A 23,422-nucleotide genomic window follows, 5' to 3' on the forward strand; every position below is an offset into this window, starting at 1 on the left:
TCTCTGTGGGACTATTTGCCTTACAGATTACCCTTCTGCCTTGGCTCTTACTTCAGTGTTCTCCAGGTCCTCTGTCCCTGGGGGCAGCTATGGTCAAACTCCAGGTGCAAGGACCCTGGCCCTCAGTGGTAGGCCTATGACCCCACCCAGCAGAGAGGATTAACCAGAGATTTGGATCATCTGCACCAATGATCTTCTTCCCTGGGGACAATGAATTGAGGCATAACTGTCAGGGGCCAAAGGTAGAGAGATTATCAGACCAAAATTCCTCAAACACACTGGCTCTAACTGAAAAGAATGGGATTAGGTGTGTGTTTTATACAGGGAAATACAGATAAAATGTCATTTTCTATAGTTATTTGTAGATGAATACATTTGCCATATGTGTGTCTGTACACACAGTATACACATATAGTATGTTCACAAAAGACACTGAAGGTTAAGCAAAGAAGCTTCCATTCAAGCAAGAGATGTTAGTGTACAGTATTAAGCTGTTCCTTGAAATGTCCAGATTCTTTCAGAAGCTGCCCATAAATACAGTATGGGGACCTCCAAGACATGTGCTATGATCAATGGGTAAGGAAAGAGAAGAGATATAGAGAAGCACAGACCTAGATTCTGGAGATAGTTCCAGAAGAAGCAGTCATCTTCCTGCTCACAGTGGTTAATCAGAGTTCTGCAGCCCAAGCCCTGGTGTCCACAGGGGTTGCTTTTTAGCTGCCTAAAAAGCCCATAGAGAAAATGAGGATATTTTCAATTTCTACCATGTTCAACATGAATTTGCAAGTGTATTCTTGATTCCAGCATCAGTTTCTTAATTTTATAAATAATATGAAACAGGCGATCTTAATTTTAAAAAGAGATTATGTAAAATCTCTTTTAAAAAATTTCAGTTACCTAGAATTAAAATTATATATGCAAATATAAACACATTACAGAGAACTGCTGGGAACAGAGGTAAATCTATTTGAAAGTGGATGGGAGCTTTACACAGACCAAGAGAAGGTAAAGAGTTGTATAGAACTGGAACAGCCAATGATTTTAGCCATTTGTTTCTCCCTCAGTATTATCTCAAAGGCTGTGGCATATGCTCTCATTCATTAACATTATGAAGCATAAGTGACACACATAGAGCTAGAAAGGATTGTCAGGGGAGATGAGCCACTGAATTCTAAAATAAAGAGGCAGCATGGAGAGGCTTCAAAGGGCAGGATGGGGTTTAGCAGCAGAGGCCATGGGCGACACCCGTTTTCAAAGGACAGCACTGTTTATTTGGGAAACAAATCTAAATAAATGGAGTTAAGGGAATGGTGGCATCTGCAAGAAAGCCTAATGCAAATTGGACAGGATTCCATAAAAGAGGAAGGATGACTCCCAAATGTTGATATAAATAGTAAGCAGAGGGCTTGATGGCGACAGCACAGAGGCTGCAGCTTTTAAAATATAGGAATGCATGAAAATCCCAAATGTGTCTTTTGAGCTGTTACAACAAAGGAGATGTATGAGGAGGAACTGTGCTGACATCAGTAGAAATAAACAAGACCAACTATTTCAGGAGGCGTGAAGTTAGGCCTTGGGGTTTATAACCGTGCTGGCAGATACACGCTAACAAGTGGCATATGATGCCACACGATAAATGAATGCAGAGTATAACCAGCATGGCTTCTGCAAAGATCTACAGCAGTGCTTCTCAACCCCCTAATGCTGTGGCTCTTTAATACAGTTCCTCATGCTGTGGTGACCCCCAACCACAAAACTGCTTTTGTTGCTACTTCATAACTGTAACTTTGTAATGGTTATGAACTCTAATGTGATATACAGCCCCAATGGGGTCAAGACTCACAGGCTGAGAACCACTGAGAAATTCCAGTTTGGTGTAGGTGTGAGTAGATAATGAGCAGAGTCAGACTGATAAGGACAGAGATGGTAAACAGAGTGGATCGGGAAGTGAAGACTAGATGAGGAGGTTCAGCACTGACAACACAGAATGTTCCAGGAAAGATCCACAGAGACAGCTGTAACAGGTGGACCAGCAAAAAAAGTCTCAGAAATGAAGGCAACAAGAGAGATGGACAGAGTTCAGAGTCTGGTGGAATGGGCCTGGGGTGGGGCTACTGATCAAAGCAAAATCCTCACCAATTAGTACATTGAGCCCTACAAGGCTATTCTAGACCAAGAGACAGGAATATGCCACACAGAAAAATCAAGACTCAAATGGTCTGAACTTGTTAGTAGCAGAAACAAAGTTGGAAAATGATGGAGTCATCTTTTGGAAATGTGTGCAATAACTATTTCCAAAAGAACATTCTGAATCCAAAGAGTGTCTCAGCACATGTGCAGACATGTTGCTAGCAATTCATCTTTTGCATGTCCTTTCTGAAGAAACTACTGGGGTGTGGTTCATCAAAATGAAGCAAGAAATTAAAGAGATGGAGTACAGGAAACTACTCAAGAAAAAACAGGAGACAGCAAGGCTGATCGCCAGACAGAACTTTTCCAGGGAGCTATGTGCACAAGATACATAGGGACCTAAGGGTGTGAGAGCCACACAGCTGAGACTTGAAGTGGGTTTGGTGAATGCTAAGCAATGACTAAGCAAACTGCTGAGCAGAGTCCCCTGCAGTCCTGACAGCAGTTCACTCGCCAGTTCTTCTCTAGTGCTACCATGTTGTCTTAAGGATAAGACTTCCTTCTTAATTTTTTAAAAACTTGTTCTGTTGGTGTGTGTGTGTGTGTGTGTGTGTGTGTGTGTGTGTGTGTGTGTGAGTGTACATGTATGATTACAGGCGCATGTGTGTATATGGTGTAATATAATGTGAAAGGGCAACTTTGCAGTTCTCTCCTTCTGTATCTAGTGGCTTTACCAGCTGAGCCACCTTGCTGGAGCAGTACAGGACTCGGTGATGCAGACTTTCTGAATCACATCAAGCTTACTCATGTTCAAAGGACAAACGAACACGGTAGAAGATTTAAGTTGTAACCACCAGCCTGTGGGCTGGCTCAGTGGGTATAGGTGTTCAGCACCAAGTCTGACAAGCAGAGTTTGATTGCTAGTACCCAAAAGTTGTCTTCTGGCCATCACATGTGCATACACACACACACACACACACACACACACACACACACACACACACACACACCCCAAATGTAATAAAAATGCTATGTTCTACTGCAATTTCAGACGATAAGAACTTGGGTAAATGTGGCTCAAACACCAAGCCTAAGCGAAGCCCTCATCAGAATGGTGTAAGAGCACAGGCACCCATGCAGAAAAGGAGGGGAAAGATTCTAAGAGCCAGAGGAGAAGGATGACTCCAAGAAAACAGTATTTTCAAAACACAACAGGATTGATATAAACAAACATACAGAGATTGTGGCAGCACATATGACCTACACAAGTTCAAGTCAGACGGGATCCCATCTCTAACTAGGAAACTATCTGCAACTGATACCCAATGGCAAAGGGAAAATCAGTTTTCTCCAATGGAGTGTCACAGTGTGTACTGGCTGGTTTCATTGTCAACGTGATGCAAATCACAATCATCAAAGAGAAAGAAGCCTCAGTTGAGCAAATGCCCCATGATCCAGCTGTAGGGCATTTTGTCAGCTAGTGATCAGTGGGAGAGAGCCTAGCCCATGGTGGGTGGTGCCATCCTGAGCTGATGGCCATGGATTCTCTGTAAAAGCAGGCTGAGCAAGCCATGGGAAGTAAGCCAGTAAGTAGCATCCCTCCAAGGGCTCTTGTATCAGCTCCTGCCTCTAGGTTCCAGCCCTGTTTGAATTCCTATCCTGACTTCCTCCTATGATGGTCTATGATCTGGAAATAGAAACTGAATAAACCCTTTCCTCTCCAACATCCTTTTTGGTCATAGTGTTTTGTAGCAATAATAGAAACTCTAAGATTCAGGGTATATCAACCACACTACATGGCAGGCCCACTGCCCAGTAGTTTTCATGTCTTATTAGCCATGAAAGAAACAGGGGGACAGAGTCTTTCCAATCATTTGACCAGTTACAGTAGTGCTCTCTACCTGGCCTTGATCACCCTATATGGTTTCACATGATCACAGAGCAGTTCCTGTTGGCTTCTGTGTATTTCATTTGGAAACAGGATCTACTGTCTGTGCACTTCTTAAGTTCCAGACTCTTAAGGCATGAAATAACATTGACATTAAACTTAAATTAGGAAAAATGAGTGAATAAAGACAATGCATGATAAAAGAGGTGGAATAGTGATCTTAATTTCTGGATAATGTGGAGTCAAGCCTAATGAAGTGCAATTCTCAGGCTTTTAGCGATGGGCTACATACATGTCTAGTATAGCTTGCTTATCTGATGACTGACTTGCATGAGCGATCTGTAGGCTTGACACTATTTCATCCATTATTCCTCCCGTCTGCCTTTTCAGTAAGGCAGCATTGGAAAATAACAAGAAAGATGGAGTGAAAGGAAAGGCAGAGGAGGAGGAGGAGGAAAACCATAAACACAGGATGATCACATGAGGGAAGGAAGGTCATAACCACATAATGAACATACGACTTCCAAATATGTATCTTTTCAATAGACTATTTTTAGTAGTTTTAGGCCCACAGAAAGGGTTATCCGTCCGTCCGTCCATCCATCTATCTATCTATCTATCTATCTATCTATCTATCTATCTATCTATCTATCTATCTATCTATCTATCTTTGGTCAAATCTAAGATTTTTTTTCTACATTTGAAATTACCTGTGAAAAACCATAGTTCCAAGGCTTCCTTCCAATTATGTCTTACTGCGTCATTTAGAAAGTTTTAGATGCTTATTTCAAAATTAAACTGTACACTATATGTTAACTGTACTATATCAATATAGTTAAAAACAGTCATCTTTGACCTCTGGGAGGATCAGCAAGAAACAGTATCTTCTGGACATGACTTTACTGAACTCACAATCTCCCAGCAGAGTGGCAGCCTACCCAGCACCAGCACAGGACCAGGACGGTCAGCATCTGGCATGGTATGGAAATGGATTCATGAGCTCCCAATCCTAACCGAGGAGTTATGACTAGTTGATGGCATCTTGGGGAGGGAGAGTCAGTTTTCTTTAAAAGTGTGGACCCTGTCAGGCTGGCCATGCTTGAGTGGATGGCTCTAAAATTCTTCACAGAAAGGCTAAGTAATTTGTCTAAGATCACTTAGTCAGTATCACAGCAGAATACAGGCAGGAATGATAAGCTCTTAAAGTATATTCTTAACCTCTATTCTCTATGAGTTGCCAATATATTATGAACTACACTATTGGGTGATGTTAATGCATTGCTCTCATACTAATCCATCAACAACCATAAAAGGTGGCTGTTTTTAGTTCATGCTTTGCACTGATAGTAGTGAAGATGAGGGCAGTTAAGTGCCTTACCCAAAGGTATACTATCATATGGTAGATCAAGTGTATTCAAAATGGAAGTTTGGGTATGTACTCTCAGGCTGAAACTATATCAGGACAAAATTGCACCATTTGCTATTTTAAATAGATTTTAAACTTGCCATTCAAAAAACATTTATTGAGGAATATAAAGGGCTAGATACTGAGCCAGGCAATGGAGGCATAATGGTTAGTCCAGCAAATGAATTAATTACTGTCCTCAGAAACTTTCTAAGTAAAACAAGCTACTCTAGAAAACAAAATACCCACTCAATAAATACACTGAAAGCAAAAATCCAATAGCTGCTGGCTGTAACCAAGAAACATTTGGGAAGCGGGAAGTGATGGCAGAAAAGGCTTGTCTGAGGAGACATCTGAGCTGAGGGGCACTTCAAATTCTCAGATGTTTACAGCTAATAATACCTCTCTACCATATCCCTCCCCTCAAGGATCAAGAATCTATATGGAAAAGGAGGTAGAAATAGTCTAAAGGCCAGAGGTGGTGGGCAACTTCCAGGGATCAGCATTTTCTAGGCTCAATGGGGCGGATGCACGTATGAACTCACGGAGACTGCTATAGCACACACAAGACCAGTGCAAGCTCAAGCCAGACAGAGATGAAGAGAGCACTAAGTCCTGCTCCTAGCCAAGCAGCTATTTGCAAACCATAGCTGTTAGAAGAGTTCGGGGTGGGGTGGGGGAAGATCGATGTTTTTAATGGGATGACACTGAAGTATGTGAACCACACAACCAAGAAAATCCCCATGATCGTGAGTAGTTGGCCAAAATTTGACTCCATATTTTGTTTTGATATATTTATGAGTTTTTTTGGGGGGTGGGGGTTGTTTTGCTTATAGGAGAAAGATCATGAAATTGGGTGGGGAAGGAGTTACGGGAGGGGAAAGAATATAATAAAAATATAGAAAATTCTCAAGAAGTAAGCAAAACCATAAGAAAAAGGAATTTATCAGATACATGCTAAATTGTAGTCATTCCGTTATTGTCTGTACCCACGACAGTCTTGTTCTTTTCTAATCCCCTTACTTGAATCACAGTGCAGCACATTAACACTGCAGGAATCAGTCTGGCATTACCTTCTAGTAAATGCTTTATGAGAAGTGCCAAGGGTGCCAGAGAGATTGCACACAGTGTTAGGGCATGCCATGAATCGATGTCTGTGAAGACTGAAAGAAGGCAGGCTGGACAGAAGAAAATAGACTCTGGCTTGTAATAAAGGATCAATCAGCTAGAATAAAGTTCTCAAACCAAGATGGCCTTTTGGAACTGTCCCAAAGAAGAAAGGGACAGCAGATTTTTTTCTTCCATATTAACTCGTCACTAGAAAGTCACTTGTCCAAGACCATGGATAGGTAGAGATGCTTTCCTCAACAAATGGCAGCCCTAAAAAGATGAAAGTTAAGATTTTTCACCAATCACTGGTCCTAGCAGCTGGGAATAGGGGCATCTCCAGTTGGCAAGCCTGGATTTGGGCAAGGTATGGGTTTCTTAGCTTCTAAAATATGAGCCCCTTGAGGCTAGGGGAGATGGTTTGGAGTGGTGTTTCCCACTGCCCAAGGGCCACTCTAATACTTGATTTTGAATTCACACAGGAACAGAAGTTGTGAAAATCTCCATTTCAACTTAAATTGTGAAGACCACAGGCAAAGAGAAAACAAAATCCAAGAAAACAAAGACTAGAGCTAGGCTTCTGAGAGCTGGTGCCAGGCTGCATCTGCCCATGAAAATAACATATACTTGCAGATGTTACAAAGAAAAACATCTAAGCTAGTTCGGTGGTGTGCATCAGGAGGTGGAAGGTGGAGAACAAATCTGCACACAGGAGCCAGGTGTCCATGCTCGCTGCTTGTCGCCCTTACCCAATACAGAATGCTACTTGGCACAGGAGAGAGAGTAGGGCAGAGTGCCACCATCTGAAAACAGTGGGAGACACTTCCTTCATCTGGAAGGCCTCTTGGAGGGACTCACTGTGGAAATGTTTGTTTTAATTTTGCTTGTTATGACTGTTCGTGGAAACCAAAGTGGGATTTTCCCCTCTATTGGGTGACAATGAAGGTCAAAGAGCTTCGACTCAAACTGATGGAGTTTTTATTACAAAAAGGGTTGCTTGACATTGGTTACCCCCAGGATCACCCCTTTATCTCCATTGCACTGGTATTTGAAAGCCTGCAGACTCTGGTTCAGTTTCTTCTCACATTTCAACAGCCACTTAACCCTCTTCAGAATGTTTTGCCATGGAGAGTGGTGCTAATGTCCTAATAACAGTTGATAGACTTTGCTAATATGAGTAAGCAGATAACCAGAAGGAAAACCACAAAATCCTGCTCAGGAAGAAATGGTCCTTGCTAGGAGATTTCTCTTTAATCCTAAGCTATGCTTTACAATAGTTCTTCCATAAGACATTGTGTAAAATCAGCAGAAAATAGATGAAAAGAATGTTAAATTAAGCATAGATTTTTAAAGAGCTTTCTGATAGCTAAGTGTCTGAAAACAGAAAATATGAGGTTTTTTTTTCCTTAAAATTTACTATGAAATTGAAAAGTCTCAGACTATATAATATCTAAATCAAGTAATAGGTTTTTTGGTGGAATGTCAATGTTTAAGACCAAAACAAACTGAATGAGACATTACTGGAAGAGCAAGCAAGGTGAGTGCTGTAGGAATCATAGTTCAGAGTGAGACTTAGGGCAGTGGCACGCATCAATACTGACAGCCATCACTCAGATGTGTGTTCAGCAGAAAGGGCATTTGGAAAACAGCTCTTCATTTAGTTTACTCCTCCAATTAGAAAGAACTTTCCCCATAGATTCTGGGCATCCTGTACTGCGGAAGGATGTTTAAGGATCTCCTGGAACTGGCCTGCTGTTCACAGCCAAGCCTCACTATTCTCCTGTAGACTATAAGCAATTTCATAGATTCCCAACATCAGATAAAGCTTCCCTGTGACTAGAGAAGGGTAAGGCAAGGCAAACAGAAAACAGAACACAGAAAAAACTCCATAATCATGTCTGAACACCAAATAAATATTCTCTTACCCAATACAGTGTGGTTATTACTTTTCAAATAATATCCATACTGTTTTGGATTTTTTGATAAGAATTAGTAGTATTCAGACTTTAAAACTAGCCCAGAGCAAATGTTTTGTGTTGTTTTGTTTTTTTCACACTCTCCCTAATATTACAAATCCAATAGTGGTTCCCATGGTATATACATTCCCTTGTTGATCTGAATCAATACATCTTTAAACCTTGTTTTAAAAGAAGATATATTCCTGAGGGATCTGATTGAAAACCACTGAGACTCAGCTATTTGCTCCACTGGATGAGTTGCAGTGCGCAGGTCAGCTGGTGACTGCAGTGGCAGGCTTGTAGCTAATGGCATGGTAGATGTGCAGAGGGAACTGACCAGCTACACATAAACACAGGGACTGTGACAGTGCAGCTTTCCCACGGATCCTGGATCTCTGGTCGTTCTTACATTGGACAACAATTCCACTGTGATCCAAAGCTTCAAATTGGCCCTTCTACTTTGCAGGCTGTAAACTAGTAGAATGAAGGAGAGGCCAATACTATACCAAGATACTTCTAGTGCCTCTAACAAATCACCACAAGCACGAACACACAAAAATCTTCAGTGCCCACCACTGTAGTCGTTCTCCTCTTCTTCCTCCTCCTCTTCATCACTCCACCATCATCACCTCTTCACAACCATTGCATTAGCCACCATGTTTGGATGTTTTATTTATCTCTGAGCCAGCTTCTGTATTCTGCACATGTTTCCCTCACTGTAACTGCAAGGAAGTATTTTGCAAATGAGGGATCTGAGGGATCTGAAGCAGTGGCGAGCCACTGCAGGACCAAGGGCTGGATGCCGCGCGTAAGTCCCATGCTCTTAACTACTTTGGCCTACCTTGTTAGTGTGACAACTAAGGGAACGAAAATGCCTGCTTCCTGTACATTGAACAAAAGGTTGTAGAAACTTCTCAGGTTCTTACTTCCAACGTTGTTCTATTGCTTCTGAAGGCTTTATAGTTTTAGAGAATTTCTTTCATCACAGTTATGCCCTGAATTGACAGACTATTAGAATGATTAGCAGAAATGTTTTCAAGTAGAAAATAATGTTCTCTGAAATTCGTAACCTAAAATGTACCTCTCATCAATTAACAAAAAGGAAACAACAAAATCTCATTAATTTGGAGGCTAATTTGGGCAGGTTTTCTGGTAAGTCAGCAGAGGTGAGGCACATGTGAAGGATGAGGGGGGATGAAGAATTGAGTCAGCTGTGGCTTCACTGCCTGCATGTAGCTTAAGAGTCCACCAGGAGAACAGTGGGGTTAAGAGGGTTTATGTGGGGATGGGGATGAGGAGACCATAAGGAAGGGGTACAGAAGGAGCAGTTAACGCAAAGGGTTTGTGAAAACACAAAACAACCAAAAATAAGTCTACATGGGAAGAATGTGCCACACCACATCTTTAAAAAATAAATAAAACTGTAAGCAATTAAGATTTGGAAACTTTCTTAGTTGCAGAGCAAGTCAGCAATCACAATACATGTCTTCCCTCTGACAGAAATGTGAGCCCATGACCAAATGCCATCTCCCTGCCATGGCCACTGTCTATGCTTCTTCTTCTTCTTCTTCTTTTTTTTTTTTTTTTCCTGGAGCTGAGGACCGAACCCAGGGCCTTGTGCTTGCTAGCCAAGCGCTCTACCACTGAGCTAAATCCCCAACACTCTATGCTTCTTTTCTTATTGCTCTGATCAAATACTCTGATAAAAGACACTCAGGGAAGAAAAGCTTTATTATGGCTTGCAGTTCCATGGCAAAGAAACCACAATGGCAGGGCCTTGGAGCAGTTGATCTCATCACATGCACAGTGAGGAAGCCGAGGAGGCCAAAGGCCTGCTGCTGCTTTCCTCTGTTTAGACAGTGTGTGGTACCCCAACCCAGAAATGTTGTGGCCCACAGTGGGCAGGTCTTTCTACCTCAAATAATGTAATTAAAGGCATGCTTAGAGGGCCTCCCAGGATGTTCTAGCTTTGTCAAGCAGACAACACTAGCCGCCAGTCACCAAGACAGGAATGATGATGATCTTCTACTGCATCAGAACACTACAGGGTGAGGACAAGCGCCATCCAAACTTAGATGAATGAAATGACATTTCAGAGAAAAAAAATAGGCAATGCTTAGTTAACCTTGTGATAATCCTGAATTTAAAAGTAACACTATTTTATAGGGAAAGAGTAGATGGTCAGTGACAGAGGACTGCTCTGAAAGCCATGTTGAGAGTGACCCAAAGCTCTACCGTTTCCTCACTAGCTGTGGAAACTTTACCCTCTCAAGACATGGTTCCTCGCCTGTGAATAAGGACAAAGGATCTCCCTTCCCAAGTTCACCATGAGAAATAGCTGGCACTTAGTAGACAGCAAGTGCTAGAAAGCAGGCCTTGTGGGAGAGCAGTCAATGCCACGGCACACTTGAGTAGCAACAGTGGCAGCTGGTGACCTTCAGCTAAGTAGTTACAATGTCTAGCTTCCCACAATCCATGCATCCATCCTCCCTCCCTATCTTCCTCTCTCCCTTCCTCTCTCCCTGCTTTCTTCCTGGAAACAGAACTCTGTCCCCTTTCCCTCCACTACCTTATCTGATAACTTAGCTTCCTGCTGTTTTCAGTACTGGAGAAGGAGTGACCAGAACACTACTGCTCAAATGCAAGGTCTATCTCTTTTTTTTTTTTAATTATTATTTTTTTTATTAACTTGAGTATTTCTTATATACATTTCGAGTGTTATTCCCTCTCCTGGTTTCCGGGCATACATCCCTCTCCCCCTCCCCTTCCTTATGGGTGTTCCCCTCCCAACCCTACCCCCATTGCCGCCCTCCCCCCAACAGTCTAGTTCACTGGGGGTTCAGTCTTAGCAGGACCCAGGGCTTCCCCTTCCACTGGTGCTCTTACTAGGATATTCATTGCTACCTATGAGGTCAGAGTCCAGGGTCAGTCCATGTATAGTCTTTAGGTAGTGGCTTAGTCCCTGGAAGCTCTGGTTGCTTGGCATTGTTGTACTTTTGGGGTCTCGAGCCCCTTCAAGCTCTTCCAGTTCTTTCTCTGATTCCTTCAACGGGGGTCCTATTCTCAGTTCAGTGGTTTGCTGCTGGCATTCGCCTCTGTATTTGCTGTATTCTGGCTGTGTCTCTCAGGAGCGATCTACATCCGGCTCCTGTTGGTCTGCACTTCTTTGCTTCATCCATCTTGTCTAATTGGGTGGCTGTATATGTATGGGCCACATGTGGGGCAGGCTCTGAATGGGTGTTCCTTCTGTGTCTGTTTTAATCTTTGCCTCTCTCTTCCCTGCCAAAGGTATTCCTGTTCCCCTTTTAAAGAAGGAGTGAAGCATTCACATTTTGATCATCCGTCTTGAGTTTCATTTGTTCTAGGCATCTAGGGTAATTCAAGCATTTGGGCTAATAGCCATTTATCAATGAGTGCATACCATGTATGTCTTTCTGTGATTGGGTTACCTCACTCAGGATGATATTTTCCAGTTCCAACCATTTGCCCACGGACTTCATAAAGTCATTGTTTTTGATAGCTGAGTAATATTCCATTGTGTAGATGTACCACATTTTCTGTATTCATTCCTCTGTTGAAGGGCATGTGGGTTCTTTCCAGCTTCTGGCTATTATAAATAAGGCTGCAATGAACATAGTGGAGCACGTGTCTTTTTTATATGTTGGGGCATCTTTTGGGTATATGCCCAAGAGAGGTATAGCTGGATCCTCAGGCAGTTCAATGTCCAATTTTCTGAGGAACCTCCAGACTGATTTCCAGAATGGTTGTACCAGTCTGCAACCCCACCAACAGTGGAGGAGTGTTCCTCTTTCTCCGCATCCTCGCCAGCATTTGCTATCACCTGAGTTTTTGATCTTAGCCATTCTCACTGGTGTGAGGTGAAATCTCAGGGTTGTTTTGATTTGCATTTCCCTTATGACTAAAGATGTTGAACATTTCTTTAGGTGTTTCTCAGCCATTTGGCATTCCTCAGCTGTGAATTGTTTGTTTAGCTCTGAACCCCATTTTTTAATAGGATTATTTGTCTCCCTGCAGTCTAACTTCTTGAGTTCTTTGTATATTTTGGATATAAGGCCTCTATCTGTTGTAGGATTGGTAAAGATCTTTTCCCAATCTGTTGGTTGCCATTTTGTCCTAACCACAGTGTCCTTTGCCTTACAGAAGCTTTGCAGTTTTATGAGATCCCATTTGTCGATTCTTGATCTTAGAGCATAAGCCATTGGTGTTTTGTTCAGGAAATTTTTTCCAGTGCCCATGTGTTCCAGATGCTTCCCTAGTTTTTCTTCTATTAGTTTGAGTGTGTCTGGTTTGATGTGGAGGTCCTTGATCCACTTGGACTTAAGCTTTGTACAGGGTGATAAGGATGGATCGATCTGCATTCTTCTACATGTTGCCCTCCAGTTGAACCAGCACCATTTGCTGAAAATGCTATCTTTTTTCCATTGGATGGTTTTGGCTCCTTTGTCAAAAATCAAGTGACCATAGGTGTGTGGGTTCATTTCTGGGTCTTCAATTCTATTCCATTGGTCTATCTGTCTGTCTCTGTACCAATACCATGCAGTTTTTATCACTATTGCTCTGTAATACTGCTTGAGTTCAGGGATAGTGATTCCCCCTGAAGTCCTTTTATTGTTGAGGATAGTTTTAGCTATCCTGGGTTTTTTGTTATTCCAGATGAATTTGCAAATTGTTCTGTCTAACTCTTTGAAGAATTGGATTGGTATTTTGATGGGGATTGCATTGAATCTGTAGATCGCTTTTGGTAAAATGGCCATTTTTACTGTATTAATCCAGCCAATCCATGAGCATGGGAGATCTTTCCATCTTCTGAGGTCTTCTTCAATTTCTTTCTTCAGTGTCTTGAAGTTCTTATTGTACAGATCTTTTACTTGCTTGGTTAAAGTCACACCGAGGTACTTTATATTATTTGGGTCTATTATGAAGGGTGTCGTTTCCCTAATTTCTTTCTCGGTTTGTTTCTCTTTTGTGTAGAGGAAGGCTACTGATTTATTTGAGTTAATTTTATACCCAGCCACTTTGCTGAAGTTGTTTATCAGCTTTAGTAGTTCTCTGGTGCAACTTTTGGGATCACTTAAATATACTATCATATCATCTGCAAATAGTGATATTTTGACTTCTTCTTTTCCGATCTGTATCCCCTTGACCTCCTTTTCTTGTCTGATGGCTCTGGCTAGAACTTCAAGAACTATATTGAATAAGTAGGGAGAGAGTGGGCAGCCTTGTCTAGTCCCTGATGTTAGTGGGATTGCTTCAAGTTTCTCTCCATTTAGTTTAATGTTAGCAACTGGTTTGCTGTATATGGCTTTTACTATGTTTAGGTATGGGCCTTGAATTCCTACTCTTTCCAGGACTTTTATCATGAAGGGGTGTTGAATTTTGTCAAATGCTTTCTCAGCATCTAATGAAATGATCATGTGGTTTTGTTCTTTCAGTTTGTTTATATAATGGATCACGTTGATGGTTTTCCGTATATTAAACCATCCCTGCATGCCTGGGATGAAGCCTACTTGGTCATGGTGGATGATTGTTTTGATGTGCTCTTGGATTTGGTTTGCCAGAATTTTATTGAGTATTTTTGCATCGATATTCATAAGGGAAATTGGTCTGAAGTTCTCTTTCTTTGTTGGGTCTTTGTGTGGTTTAGGTATAAGAGTAATTGTGGCTTCATAGAAGGAATTCGGTAGTGCTCCATCTGTTTCAATTTTGTGGAATAGTTTGCATAATATTGGTATGAGGTCTTCTATGAAGGTTTGATAGAATTCTGCACTAAACCCGTCTGGACCTGGGCTCTTTTTGGTTGGGAGACCTTTAATGCCTGCTTCTATTTCCTTAGGAGTTATGGGGTTGTTTAACTGGTTTATCTGTTACTGATTTAACTTCGATACCTGGTATCTGTCTAGGAAATTGTCCATTTCCTGTAGATTTTCAAGTTTTGTTGAATATAGGTTTTTATAGTAAGATCTGATGATTTTTTTAATTTCCTCTGAATCTGTAGTTATGTCTCCCTTTTCATTTCTGATTTTGTTAATTTGGACATACTCTGTGTCCTCTTGTTAGTCTGGATAAGGGTTTATCTATCTTGTTGATTTTCTCAAAGAACCAACTTTTGGTTCTGTTGATTCTTTCTATGGTCCTTTTTGTTTCTACTTGGTTGATTTCAGCTCTGAGTTTGATTATTTCTTGCCTTCTACTCCTCCTGGGTGTATTTGCTTCTTTTTGTTCTAGAGCTTTAAGGTGTGCTGTCGAGCTGCTGACATATGCTCTTTCCTGTTTCTTTCTGCAGGCACTCAGCGCTATGAGTTTTCCTCTTAGCACAGCTTTCATTGTGTCCCATAAATTTGGGTATGTTGTACCTTCATTTTCATTAAATTCTAAAAAGTCTTTAATTTCTTTCTTTATTTCTTCCTTGACCAGGTTATCATTGAGTAGAGCATTGTTCAATTTCCACATATATGTGGGCATTCTTCCCTTATTGTTATTGAAGACCACTTTTAGGCCGTGGTTGTCTGATAGCAGGGATGGGATTATTTCTATCTTTCTGTACCTGTTGAGGCCCGTTTTTTGACCAATTATATGGTCAATTTTGGAGAAAGTACCATGAGGAGCTGAGAAGAAGGTATATCCTTTTGCTTTAGGATAGAATGTTCTATAAATATCTGTTAAGTCCATTTGGCTCATGACTTCTCTTAGTCTGTCTACGTCTCTGTTTAATTTCTGTTTCCGTGATCTGTCCACTGATGAGAGTGGGGTGTTGAAATCTCCTACTATTATTGTGTGAGGTGCAATGTGTGTTTTGAGCTTTAGTAAGGTTTCTTTTACGTATGTAGGTGCCCTTGTATTTGGGGCATAGATATTTAGGATTGAGAGTTCATCTTGGTGGATTTTTCCTTTGATGAATATGAAGTGTCCTTCCTTATCTTATTTGATGAGTTTTATTTGAAAATTGATTTTATTTGATATTAGAATGGCTACTCCAGCTTGCTTCTTCCGACCATTTGCTTGGAAAATTGTTTTCCAGCCTTTCACTCTGAGGTAGTGTTTGTCTTTGTCTCTGAGGTGTGTTTCCTGTAGGCAGCAGAATGCATGGTCCTCGTTGCGTATCCAGTTTGTTAATCTACGTCTTTTTATTGGGGAGTTGAGGCCATTGATGTTGAGAGATATTAAGGAATAGTGATTATTGCTTCCTGTTATATTCATATTTGGATGTGAGGTTATGTTTGCGTGCTTTTCTTCTCTTTGTTTTGTTGCCAAGACGATTAGTTTCTTGCTTCTTCTACGGTATAGCTTGCCTCCTTATGTTGGGCTTTACCATTTATTATCCTTTGTAGTACTGGATTTGTAGAAAGATATTGTGTAAATTTGGTTTTGTCATGGAGTATCTTGGTTTCTACATCTATGTTAATTAAGAGTTTTACAGGATACAGTAACCTGGGCTGGCATTTGTGTTCTCTTAGGGTCTGTATGACATCAGTCCAGGACCTTCTGGCCTTCATAATTTCTGGTGAAAAGTCTGGTGTGATTCTGATAGGTCTGCCTTTATAAGTTACTTGACCTTTTTCCCCTTACTGCTTTTAATATTCTTTCTTTATTTTGTGCGTTTGGTGTTTTGACAATTATGTGACGGGAGGTGTTTCTTTTCTGGTCCAATCTATTTGGAGTTCTGTAGGCTTCTTGTATGCCTATTGGTATCTCTTTTTTTAGGTTAGGGAAGTTTTCTTCTATGATATTGTCGAAGATATTTACTGGTCCTTTGAGCTGGGAGCCTTCACTCTCTTCTATACCTATTATCCTTAGGTTTGATCTTCTCATTGAGTCCTGGATTTCCTGTATGCTTTAGACCAGTAGCTTTTTCCGCTTTACATTATCTTTGACAGTTGAGTCAATGATTTCTATGGAATCTTCTGTTCCTGAGATTCTCTCTTCCATCTCTTGTATTCTGTTGGTGAAGCTCGTATCTACAGCTCCTTGTCTCTTCTTTTGGTGTTCTATATCCAGGGTTGTTTCCATGTGTTCTTTCTTGATTGCTTCTATTTCCATTTTTAATTCCTTCAACTGTTTGTTTGTGTTTTCCTGGAATTCTTTCAGGGATTTTTGTGACTCCTCTCTATGGGCTTCTACTTGTTTATTTATGATTTCCTGGAATTCTCTCAGGGATTTTTGTGACTCCTCTCTATGGGCTTCTACTTGTTTATTTATGATTTCCTGGAATTCTCTCAGGGATTTTTGTGACTCCTCTCTCTATGGGCTTCTATTTGTTTATTTATGATTTCCTGGAATTCTTTCAGGGATTTTTGCGATTCCTCTCTGTAGGCTTCTACTTGTTCTCTAAGGGAGTTCTTCACGTCTTTCTTGAAGTCCTCCAGCATCGTGATCAAATATGATTTTGAAACTAGATCTTGCTTTTCTGGTGTGTTTGGATATTCCATGTTTGTTTTGATGGGAGAATTGGGCTCCGATGATGCCATGTAGTCTTGGTTTCTGTTGCTTGGGTTCCTGCGCTTGTCTCTCGCCATCAGATTATCTCTAGTGTTACTTTGTTCTGCTATTTCTGACAGTGGCTAGACTGTCCTATAAGCCTGTGTGTCAGGAGTGCTGTAGACCTGTTTTCCTGTTTTCTTTCAGCCAGTTATGGGGACAGATTGTTCTGCTTTCAGGCGTGTAGTTTTTCCTCTCTACAGGTCTTCAGCTGTTCCTGTGGGCCTGTGTCTTGAGTTCACCAAGCAGGTCACTTGCAGCAGAAAAGTTGGTCTTACCTGTGGTCCCGAGGCTCAAGTTCGCTCGCGGGGTGCTGCCCTCAAGCTCTCTGAGGCAGCAGCAACCAGGAAGATCTGCGTCGCCATTTCCGGGAGCTTCAGTGCACCAGGGTTTCAGATGGCGTTTGGTGTTTTCCTCTGGAATCAGTAATGTGTGCAGAGTGCAGTCTCTTCTGGTTTCCCAGACATGTCTGCCTCTCTGAAGGTTTAGCTCTCCCTCCCACGGGATTTGGGTGCAGAGAACTGTTTATCCAGTCTGTTCCTTAAGGTTCCGGCGGTGTCTTAGGCGCAGGGGTCCTGCTGCTCCTGGGCCCTTCCCCACAGGAACCCAGAGGCCTTATACAGTTTCCTCTTGGGCCAGGGATGTGGGCAGGGGTGGGCAGTGTTGGTGGTCTCTTCCACTCTGCAGCCTCAGGAGTGCCCACCTGACCAGGCGGTGAGGTCTCTCTCCCACAGGGTCTGGGCAAAGTCTATATTTATACTCACCAAACTGGTTTCAGTTTGGTCAGGAAGGCAGCAGTGGGAAGATACACCTGTCAGAAATATTTTACGATTCTATGTTTTTTTGTGAACAAAAGTTGCAGGAAGCATGTGAATGTGTATGTGAAGCATTTACAGGAGAGATTATGCAAAACAGGCTCTGCGTATGAACATGTGTTCCCAGGCAAGGTTGTTTGGGTGGAGGCATTTAGCTTTTCACTGAGGGCACTGAAGCAGAGTTGACACTCCATCACTCACCCTCTTCCTACTTCTGTGTTTTCTTATGCAGCATGTCACATGCTACAGTCTAGCTTCCCAGCACAAGGGACACAAGTAATCTTCTTCCCATGTATGGAGTTCACCTCTGAAATATCTCCTCTCATCACGGCTTTTCATTTTTACCCAGCATTTTAAGAAATTATTATTTTAAAAGACTTAATATTTATAACATGAAAATTTGCTATAAACAATAAATCTCACTAAAAATCACTATTTATACAGCTGCATCAAAGTGATTCCATTTATAAAACTGTATTTTTGAATTTTAATAATGTTAACTCCTCTTACACAAACATTACAGATATCAGTTATACTACAGATATAGATATGGGTCTAACTGAAATTCATTTTTCTTTATGTTTTCATGTATCTATGACATCTTCAGATAAATTTTAAAAGAGAAACTTAAACATATGTTCTTTGAGGGAAAGAAATGTCATTAATCTTTGTGTTCTACATAGCACTGAGCATTGGATCCAGCATGGGAGAGAAATTAAACAAATGTTTGCTTAGTTAAATCATAAGCACTTGATGGAAAGTAACTTATTTTTCATATAAAAATACACTAACTCAAGCTTCTGATGCTAGAAGATCAAATTGGAGTTCCTGGTAGTTGGAGAGTCTATGAAAAGTGGAACCTACTAGGCAAAAGTTGGGTCACTGGGGACATAATCTTTTTTTTTTTTTTTTAATTAACTTGAGTATTTCTTATTTACATTTCGAATGTTATTCCCTTTCCCGGTTTCCAGGCAAACATCCCCCTAACCCCTCCCCCTCTATATGGCTGTTCCCCATCCTCCCCCCATTACCCCCCTCCCCCCAACAATTACGTTCAGTCTTGGCAGGACCAAGGGCTTCCCCTTCCACTGGTGCTCTTATATAGGATATTCATTGCTACCTATGAGGTTGGAGCCCAGGGTCAGTCTATGTATAGTCTTTGGATAGTGGCTTAGTCCCTGGAAGCTCTGGTTAGTTGGCATTGTTGTTCATATGGGGTCCCAAACCCCTTCAAGCTCTTTCAGTCCTGTCTTTGATTCCTTCAACGGGGGTCCCATTCTCAGTTCAGTGGTTTGCTGCTGGCATTCGCCTATGTATTTGCTGTATTCTGGCTGTGTCTCTCAGGAGAGACCTACATCCGGCTCCTGTAGGCCTGCACTTCTTTGCTTCATCCATCTTGTCTAATTGGGTGGCTGTATATGTATGGGCCACATGTGGGGCAGGCTCTGAATGGGTGTTCCTTCTGCCTCTGTTTTAATCTCTGCCTCCCTATTCCCTGCCAAGGGTATTCTTGTGGGGACATAATCTTGGAGTGGATGTTGGGACCTTGACCACTTCCTGACTTTCTCTTTGCTTCCTAGCTGCTGTGAGTAAGGTAGCTTCCTCTGCTTTGTGCTCTGGTCATGATGCTCTCTACTTTGCCACAGCCCAAAAGTGACCATGACCATAGACTGACACCTCCAAACTGTGAACAAATAATATTTTTGAGCTGCCACAGGATGATATGGGCAAACAGAATTCAACAGTAGATAATTTAATGGAGCTAAGTGATGAAATCAGTCTAGTAGGCTTGTGCAACCAGCAGTCCATGACTCACATGCAGCTTCAAGTGGCCAATAATAGCTAAGAATGCAAAAAATTGCAAGCTTCCCCAAATCATTGATGGTTTCTTTTTCCTAGTTTGAAATTCAGTTATGTATTTCTTGAGCTTAGATGGCAAAATTATGTCAGAATGTCAAGATTATATACCTCTGGATAGGAGACAATGAAGGAACAAATGTGGACTACAATGGAAAACATCATGCATGAAAGACCTTTGTACCCCTGGAATGGAAAGCCAGAGGCCACCACGTTGTGGCAGTGCTGGCCTCATGTGAATACTCTAAGACCACTGTTAAGAAACTAGGGATAACAATAGCCATAATAGCCAATAATCAACTTTTAAAACAAGTTTGCAGACCACAATTCTCCATGTTTTCATTAAAGTTAAGGCTACTTAGTCAAGGCAGGTAAAGGTCAAAGAAGGAAAACTGTTGCTACTGTAAGTGTTGTATATTTGTTTGTCTTTTTAATCTTATAAGCACTGTAAATTTTGAGAGCAGACTTATGAAAATACTTTTGTTCTTGAAGGTTGATTCTTCTTTTAAATTTTAGGACCATGATTCACAGGATAAGTTTTGGAGTCCATCTCAGTCCTAGAGCCCAGTTTCTAGTCTCAGGACTTCTTCAAAATTTTAGCTATAGAGTCTGGAAGCATGGCTCCTCACTGAAACTTGCCCTCTCTTATTAACAGTTCACTGCTTCATTTTCTCCATGTCTCCCCTTTGTTCTCACATGACCTTTTTAGATAGAAGTGCTTAGGATAATTCCCTACATTTTGGTTCACTGACAACAAGTGAAGCCCATAGACAGCCATGTTCAACTTGGCAGTCCAGAGGAGCAAGACCATTACCAAAGTTTTACATGGCATTTCACCCATTAGAAAGGTCTGTTCTGATAGAATTTCATTACAATAAGTCATGTGATTATTCCCAACAAAGCCACAACAAAGGGACCTCTGAGGGCATCCTGGAGTTGCTCTGGCAAAAGCAGTCAGATTTTAACCAAAGAATATCAACTGTACAGTCCTCAAGCCACAAACTGGAGATAGCAGTCAGCTATGGGTATTGGTAGCAAGGCAGTTGCAAAAACAGGTTGTATTAAACTGGGTTCTACATGTAGCTAGTTTGGCAGATAAAGTTAAAATAAATCCAAAGACACTGAACTAGGACTAAAATAGGTCTGAATCTTCTCCCTCCCAAAGCTCTTGAAAAAGCAACAATGACGACATACTGTAAGTTCGGTTAATTAATTCCAAGTTTTCTTCAGCAAGCTCTGTGCTCTCACCCTGCATCACATGCCATCTGTCTGAGAGGAATATGTAGTGCTCACTCACACACTGCTTCCTAAGCCTCAGAACAAGTGTTTCTTCTTTAAAATCAGAGAAATGCTAGCCAGACCAGAGGGGGCTAAAGACTTGATTTGAAATCAAGTCATACCACCACCCTACTGTCATTCTCCTGCGTTAACGAACCAATTCTTCACAGTTGTCAATAAAGACAAAGGGTCCAACAGGAGCTGTTCTTGCCAATCACTCATATGGTGGATTTTCTACACAGAAGGTGCAAAGCTTGATCTCTTACCTCTAAGTGTGTCCGCCGCTCAGCAACTACCCGCTCGTCTTTGTTTCCAAACAGCTTCTTTGGTGGGAATTCAAGAGCAGCGAGCTGAAATGCAGATTTCAAGAGATATATTAAGGTCATACTGGTGAACTTATATCTATTTTTAATTAGACATTTATTTAGTGTCCCAATTATGGAGTGAAGAGAGAAGTTTAAAATTTAAAGGTGGTAGGTCTTGCCCCCAGTTGCCATCACCATTGATCAGATTAGGCAATTTTGGATTAGATTCCTCAGTGTGAAGTGAGAAAACGTGTGTGTGTGTGTGTGTGTGTGTGTGTGTGTGTGTGTGTGTGTGTGTGTGTGTGTGTGTGAGAGAGAGAGAGAGAGAGAGAGAGAGAGAGAGATTGATTTTGAGCAACACATTCAAAAGATCAGATTCCATGTCATGTAGCATTTTTCATAAAACAAACAAGCCCGGTGATGACACTAGACCTGGTAGCTGTGGGCTGCAGGGGAGGCCTAGCCCATCATTGGATTTGTGTCTTTTGCTTCTTTGAAATAGGGTTTCACTCTAAAGCTGAAGCTGGCCTGGAATTAAGTATACAGTTCAGGCTGGTCTTGAACTCAAGTGATACTCTACCGCAGCCTTGCGGGGTGGGGGATGGGATTATTGTCAGGAGTCCTCATACTGTCTGTCTGTTTGTCTGTCTGTCTTTCTTTTTATTTTATTTTAATTTGAGGAATGATTCTGCTATGTAACTTAAGCACTGAGCTTGTATAGTAGCCCATACAATTATTACTTTTCAGTGGAGATACAATTTTGAAAACTCTATCTACAAATTCCCTGGTCATTTTGTAAAATATTTCTTAGACAATTACTAAGGTCCATTAAAAAGTCCACATGATTTCCTTTGAGGTTAGTGTACATGAAGATTACCTAGGGAAAGGGGGCTTCTCATTAAATCTATCCCATTTCCTACGAAATGAAGGTTTGGGATTAATTCTCTAGCTGTGTCTTAAAAGCCCATAGTCATCTTTTTTTAACCTTCTTCTTTTTCTTGAAGGCATACAGATCATAAGAAGGTAAGTTTTATTAAATGCCCAGGCTAGGAAGGGCTGTGTAATCTGGTAAGACGCTGCCCAGCCAGGCTCGCCTTGGCAGCATGGGTGCTGAGCTGTAATAACTGCTGCTGTGGGAAGAATTCACTCTTTCCTTATCTCTCACCTGTGGTGGACAAACTGGAGTCAATGGAGCATTATTAAGAAAAAATGAATATTTCTTCAACAAAGTAGGGTACAATAGGCTACGAAATTCCAAGTTATACCCATGCAAATCACTAAGTTGATTTAAATTTATATTGCTACAGCTGAAGTTTAAAAATATTAAAAACTAGCTTCTGTGTACTTAAGATGTTAAAAACACCATAAGATACGCTAGAAATACCAAAGTGTATAATGCATAAAAGAAAAACTTGACTAATGTTCAAACTTGGTAAACTGTAGCCAGCACCTGATTCTAGAAATGAACACTGCTGTGCCAGGAAGTAGTCTTCGCAGTTCCTTCTTCCCACTCTAACAAACAGTGGCACAACAATAGCAAACTTTGGTTCTGTTTTCATTTCGTATGGGCAGTCCTGACACTGACTCTCATGCAACTGGACAAGGTTCTTCCACTGAGGTGTTTACTCAGTCCTGTCTTTACCTTTAAAATTTTGTGACAGGAACTCATTAAGGTTTGGAGGCTAGTCTTGAACTTGTAATCTTCTGGCTTCTTCCCTGTGAACAGCTGGAACTATAGGTCTACAACACTAGTAGAGTTTCTTTCTGGTTACAAACTTAATGCAAATGGCACCACACAAGGTTTTTGAGTCTACATCACTGTGCTTGGAAGATCCATCTGTAGTTGCATGTTGGGATGGTTTGCACGTCCCCATTGCCCTTCAGTACTTTGCAGTGTCAATTTTCTACAACTTGGTTGCTTACGTTGTTGTTGTTGTTGCTTTCTGCTGCAGTTCTTGAGCTCTTTGTTAATTCTGCTTTGGAGATTTTGGGAACTGTGCTGGTAGGAATATTTTACCCAAGTCTACTAATGCACAAATTCATGTACTTTTGTTGGTCCTACTGTTAGGAGTAGAAATGCTGGGTCACATGGTATGTTATATGTTCAGCTAAATTATAAAACGAAACCTACTGGACAGGCTGTGCAAGTGGTTTCAGTACCTGGCTCTCTGACTGAGGCTCAC

At 41.3% G+C, this 23,422-nt stretch overlaps 1 protein-coding gene across 12 annotated transcripts in view; it reads right to left on the reverse strand.

Annotated features, from left to right (window-relative positions):
- Nucleotides 1-23,422, reverse strand: part of Kif16b (kinesin family member 16B) — a 291,124-nt gene that overhangs the window by 16,632 nt on the left and 251,070 nt on the right. For all 12 annotated transcript variants that reach the window (XM_087652214.1, XM_087652212.1, XM_087652210.1 and 9 more), the window contains 1 exon segment: nucleotides 21,201-21,284. In XM_087652214.1, the coding sequence (XP_087508340.1) occupies nucleotides 21,201-21,284 (84 nt within the window).

Source organism: Rattus norvegicus, chromosome 3 (assembly GCF_021556685.1).
Source record: "Rattus norvegicus strain SHRSP/BbbUtx chromosome 3, alternate assembly SHRSP_T2T, whole genome shotgun sequence".
Classification (NCBI taxonomy): domain Eukaryota; kingdom Metazoa; phylum Chordata; class Mammalia; order Rodentia; family Muridae; genus Rattus; species Rattus norvegicus.